The sequence below is a fragment of the Prunus dulcis genome, chromosome 1, assembly GCF_902201215.1.
Source record: "Prunus dulcis chromosome 1, ALMONDv2, whole genome shotgun sequence".
Classification (NCBI taxonomy): domain Eukaryota; kingdom Viridiplantae; phylum Streptophyta; class Magnoliopsida; order Rosales; family Rosaceae; genus Prunus; species Prunus dulcis.
The window spans coordinates 3,666,329-3,672,227 of NC_047650.1; the positions used below are offsets into that span (position 1 = coordinate 3,666,329).

General features: G+C 38.7%; 1 protein-coding gene across 6 annotated transcripts; it reads right to left on the reverse strand.

Annotated features, from left to right (window-relative positions):
• Window positions 1-2,521: 2,521 nt before the first annotated feature.
• Window positions 2,522-5,832, reverse strand: LOC117621545 (protein RST1-like). 6 transcript variants are annotated; one of them, XM_034352121.1, is made up of 9 exons: window positions 5,273-5,531; window positions 4,132-5,144; window positions 3,815-3,911; window positions 3,599-3,695; window positions 3,441-3,504; window positions 3,297-3,373; window positions 3,098-3,176; window positions 2,866-2,934; window positions 2,522-2,688 (listed from the first exon to the last, which is right to left on the reverse strand). In XM_034352121.1, the coding sequence occupies exons 2-9, from the start codon at window positions 4,156-4,158 to the stop codon at window positions 2,656-2,658; spliced, it is 543 nt and encodes a 180-aa protein (XP_034208012.1). In that variant the 5' UTR covers window positions 4,159-5,144; window positions 5,273-5,531; the 3' UTR covers window positions 2,522-2,655. The 6 variants fall into 6 exon arrangements, with proteins under 6 accessions (XP_034208012.1, XP_034208021.1, XP_034208005.1 ...); XM_034352130.1 differs by having other exon boundaries at window positions 2,644-2,774; XM_034352114.1 differs by having other exon boundaries at window positions 2,644-2,934.
• Between the last annotated feature and the right edge of the window lie 67 nt (window positions 5,833-5,899).

Here is a 5,899-nt window from a genome sequence, read left to right on the forward strand (position 1 = left end):
AGTTCATTTGATAAGGAAAGAGCTTGGAGAGCCTCTCATCCACTAGAACTGATTCATTCAGATATATGTGGTCCAATGCAGACCACCACTCTTGGAGGGAACAGATAACATATTCAAAAGTTTCAAAAGCATGGTTGAGCTACAAAGTGGTTATCAAATTAAGAAGCTAAGAAGTGATAGAGGTGGAGAATACACATCTTTGGATTTCTCAAAGTTCTGTGAAGAGGTGGGATTAGAAAGGCAACTGACAGTAGCCTACTCTCCACAACAGAATGGATTTGCAGAGAGAAAGAATCGTACTGTGATGGAAATGGCAAAAGCCATGATGCATGAGAAGAAAATCCCTTTGAAGTTTTGGGCAGAAGCTGTCAATACAGCTGTATATCTACAAAACAGAAGTCCTACAAGTGCACTGGACAATTCCACTCCATTTGAGAAGTTTAGTGGAAGAAAACCAGGTGTTAAGCATTTGAGAATATTTGGTTCTCTATGCTATATCCACATCCCCACACAGAAAAGGCACAAGCTGGAAGACACAGGTGAGAAGGGAGTATTTGTAGGATATGGAGTATGTGAAAAGGGGTATAGAGTACTCAACTTGAGAACTCAAAAGATTGAGCTGTCTAGGAGTGTTATTTTTTTATGAAGAAGCAATGTGGAATTGGGAAACAAATGAGGCATTGCAAATTCCTATGTCTTGGGGTGATGGAGCAAGTTCAACTGTATCAGATTTGGATTCAGAACCAAATCTGTTACAGCAACAGACTGTGCAGTCCCCTATGGAAACACAAACAAGTAGTGATCTGCATGCTACTCAAGACTCTGCTCCATTTGAAACTTATGATAACACCCCAAAGAAATGGAAGAGTTTGAGTGAAGTGTATGCTCAATGCAAGATGAGCATCATTGAACCTGAAAATTTTGAAGAAGCAGTCAAAGATGAAGCTTGGGGGAAGGCTATGACTGAGGAGATACTTATGATAGAGAAAAACTCCACTTGGGAATTGGTTGATAGGACAAGTAGTAAACCAATTGTGGGAGTGAAGTGGATATTCAAAATTAAGCTCAACCTTGATGGCTCCATTCAAAAACATAAAGCAAGGCTTGTTGCCAAGGGATACACACAAAAACCAGGGATTGATTTCAATGAAACCTTTGCTCCGGTGGCAAGGTTAGACACCATTAGAACTCTCATTGCCCTTGCTGCTCAGAAATGCTGGAAACTATGGCAATTGGATGTCAAATCAGCCTTCTTAAATGGTGTCCTTGAAGAAGAAGTTTATGTTGATCAACCGGATGGGTTTGTGGTTAAAGGTGATGAGGATAAGGTGTATAGGTTAAGAAAAGCTCTCTATGGGTTGAAGCAGGCTCCAAGGGCCTGGTATAGTGAAATCGACACCTACTTGAATCAGTGTGGTTTTCACAAAAGTCCAAGTGAAGCCACTCTCTATGTGAGAACAAAGGAAGGTGTGGGAACACTAATAGTGTCAATCTATGTAGATGACATAGTGTATACAGGAAGTAGTGATGAAATGGTGAAAGAATTCAAAGCTGAAATGATGTGCAAGTATGAGATGTCTGACTTGGGTTTACTCCACCATTTTCTTGGTATGGGAGTAACACAAACTGAAGGGAGCATCTTCATTCATCAAAAGAAGTATGCTCTCACTCTCTTGGATAAGTTTGGACTCAAAGACTGCAAGTCAGTAAGCACTCCATTAGTGGCTACTGATCAATTGAAAAGAGAGGATGGAAGTGAAGCTGCAGATGAAAGTTTGTTCAGAAAAATTGTAGGTAGCCTGCTGTATCTCACTGCAACCAGGCCAGATATCATGTTCTCTGCCAGCCTGCTTGCAAGATTCATGCACAACCCTTCTAAGATGCACTATGGGGCAGCTAAAAGGGTTCTAAGGTACATACAAGGCACAATTGATTATGGAATTGAGTATGTGACAGTGACTGGAGTGGATCTGAGGAAGATATGAAAAGCACTTCTGGATATGCGTTTTCATTTGGAAGTGGTGCTTTTTCGTGGGCATCAGTCAAACAACACAGTGTGGCTCTTTCTACTGTAGAGGCAGAGTATGTGAGTGCAGCAGAAGCTACATCACAAGCCATTTGGCTCCGGTTTGTTCTTGAAGATTTTGGGGAAGAAAAGACCACTGCAACAACTGTGTTTTGTGACAACACTTCAGCCATAGCAATGGCTAAAAACCCAGTTTTTCATCAACGGAGCAAGCACATTAAAAGAAAGTTTCATTTTATTAGAGAAGCAATACAAGAAGAAGTGATTGAACTGCTCTACTGCAAGGGAGAAGAGCAGATTGCTGATATCTTCACCAAAGCACTTCCCAAAGACATGTTCGACTATTTGAGGAGAATGCTTGGAGTGAAATCAGCTAGCACTTTAGAAGGGAGTGTTAAAATGTAAACTGCCTAGCTAATTTCAGATTAGTTAGTAAGTTCTAAGTCAGTTTATATTTAATCTGTTCTAATCTTTGTGTTAGCTGAGGACCTTGAGCTTATATGCCAGGTGCAATGCTTGAGTCTGTTTTCTATTCCCAGCTGTTAGGACAGCTGTGTATTGCCATGTGTCATATTCACATTGGCTTACTATTACAATCCGTTAGATTTGGAATCGACTGATGTAAGAGATCATGCTATTGTCATGAGGGAATATAAGCTCTGCTGCAATGTTCATGCAGAGTAAGCAATTTGTTATAACAATCTCAGTTTCTCTGCTCTCTCTCTCACTCAGTACATTCTTTAGCTCCCTTAGAAATCCAAATATTCAACAGACATTGCCAACAAGGTCAGTCTCTAATCAAGACCAATATCAAGAGCTCCTAAAAGAACAAATCTTACCTGCCAAATGTAGGCATTTCCATCGCTGGAACCACTGAGTATGTGAGCAGCATCAGGGCTAATAATTGACTGCAATTACATAATTGAAACCAAGACTAGTAAGTCGGCAGGAAATCAGTTGACATGACAAACTGGGTTAGTGCACTTTTAAACAGCAAGGTGGACATTAAGGCTCAGTTCATCTTTATAGCTCAATATAATCTTCACGGGTTAAGTGCATACGACATTTAACCTTCTCAGTAGACTCTAGGTGAGGGGATGTCTGTGTGACGACATTTTTCAAACTTCTAGTATCCCAAAACTTAACAATGCTGAAATGAAGCATAAGACCAAATCAAACAATAACCTCATATCACTTGGTATGACATAACGTCTGAGTAAGAAATTTAGGATTCAATTCGGCCATTTCACTGCCACTGTTCCGTATATACCTGTCCACAGCTCCAGCAGTAGCAATGGAAACCTCGTCTTTAAGATAAAGAACTGGTGTGATGCTCATGGAAGCAGCCTGAAAAAGCTAAATCTGAGTAAAGAGTACAAAACAAATTTAATAAGACCTATTATCAGAAACAAACCTTTCTGCGCCTTACACGCTTTGCCCGTGGAAAAAGATGAGCCCCTTTAACCACAGCAGTTGAGCTGCATGAAAATATTATAAATTTATTTTGGAAAACAGAAAACAAACTTATCCCGATTCTTGAAAATGAAAATAGCTTTACATGAAATAATTTACCATATTGCAATCTCCCCGTGAATATTTTTGGAGCTTGAATTACATCTCATATCCCAAAGAGCAAAGGAGCCATCTCTCGAACCAGAGACAATAATCTCTGTCAGATACGAAGAATCAGTGGTTTAAATTAGTTGTATTTCTCATTAGTTATTTCACAAATATAGCATAAGAGAAAATGAGTACAAAAACCAACAACAGATGAAAATCTAAACCTACCAGGATTAGTTGGATGAGGACAGAGAGATTTCACACTTCCTGTGTGCCCCATCAGTATTGCAGTACATTTCTTTTCCTGAATATCCCATACCTTGATCTGGAGGAAGATAAAAAGGCCAAGGAAAACACAGTCAATAAGAAACTGAACTAGCTGTGATGTTAAGGACAATTATGTAAATATAACCTTCCTTATACCAAATTTCATAGCTTTATTTACAGAATTATCTGTTACTTAAAAGTTATAGCACATTGTAGTAAGAGCTTATTCCTAATAAATTCAATCCAATTTTCTAAAATCCTTTAAGGAAGATGAAAACATTGTTATGATCACCAGAAGCTGTCATAATTTGAGTATCATCCTGCAAAACCACATGTATTGCAAATACACATTAGCACTAAAAAAATATGAAAAACTAAATTTGATGCAAAAACACACAACAATCTTAAATACTCCCACTTATCTGCTATGATTTCATAACAATCCCAATGGCATAAACACAGGACCCCATCGTTTAACCCTTTTTACTTGATCATAACCGAAAGTACTTTAAAAACAGTTGCCCTTTTGATTAGTTCCATATTAGCAGCAAGATAAGTTTCCAATTTCCAATTTCTAAGGCAATCCTACATTCAGTATGCAGGCTAGGAGGCTTCCTGCTCCTATACAAGATGCCATAAGTAAGCTGTGATAGAAGGTGCCAGATTTTTTGACAGACAATAATTCAGAAATGAGCTCCCTGTAGCCATTCACTAAATGGCGTACTTTATTATCATCCATCAGTTCTAATCTTTGGCAGAATTCAACTACAATGGGAAGTGCAAGACAGGATCCTACTGATAAAACTATCTCAGAAACCCCACTAAAAGACCGAGACCCTTGAACTGATGTAGTCATATGTGGAATCCATGAAATGATCAAGTCTTTTATCTTGAGAACAGCATCATGTGCCCCAGCTCTGTACAGTGCACCAACAGAACTCGCCAAACCAAGAACAAGTCCAGCAACACCCCAGATATCTTCGAGAGAGTCATCAGAGTTCTCATGTGACAGTTCAGCAGTTATATTCATATCTATACCAAATGTGTTAGGTGGAAAGTAGGCAGATAGACTTTCCATAACATCAGATGGCAACTGAGTGAGCTGACCTATCATGAGTGATAATGCCTTAACTATCATACCAAGCAAGTCTGCTTCTGTCATCTTGCCTGTTTCTTTGTCCATGTCAGAATTATCACCAGCATCAACCCTGGTAAGAAGATCTTGACAAGAAAAACCCAAGGCAAGCCCACAGGCTCCTCTGACAAGGGTGCTATTGCTACTACACATAACCTGAAAGCATGCACTATTAGTGAAAAAAACACAGGCAAGGAAAAAGGGGGAGATCAACACCAGCTTTTCGAAGAACAAATAAGAAAGAAAAAAAAAGAATTGAGAATGTCAAATAGAAATTTACAAACCTCAACAAGTCCAGTGATATTCTCAAACTTTTGCTTATGATCTGTTACATGTAGGCAACTTGAGATCAATCCAAGAGAAATCGCAGCAGACCATTTGCGGTGTTCATGTTCATGCTGGACCAACCAATTCAACAGAAATTTTGAGGCATCTGATTTAACAGCGTGAGCAGATGGAGGCAAGACCTAACAAACAGCAACCATAGCCAAAATTTAAAGTTGAGGTAAAGCATGTAAGACCTAGTATAGAGACATTACAAATTATAAAAGTTAAACCTGCAAGAGAGAATATATCAGACCGTGGAGAGCCTTGAACTTCACTGAGTAAATTATTTTTCCTCTTTTCTTGCTATTTGAGTCAGAACTTCACTCACTAAGTTGAAGCTTCAGTTTCTGAGATCATTTTTCTAGTTGGATAATGCTGTCTATTTGTCACTCCTGTTTCTTTTCTTTTTTTCTTTTTTCCCTTCAAGTTCTTTAGATCATTGTAATATCAGGTCATAGTTTCTCAAGGTGTTTCTCTAGTATACTTTGCATATTGGGTTTTGTTCCTTTTTTTAATAATGTTTTTACTGTTTAAAAAAAAAAGTTAGCAGGATACCAGCTATTCACGAGTCATGACACCAATGA

Bases quoted from the DNA above. Each gene is read 5' to 3' on its own strand.
- LOC117621545 (XM_034352106.1), bottom strand. From the start codon at position 5,141: ATGTGTAGTAGCAATAGCACCCTTGTCAGAGGAGCCTGTGGGCTTGCC.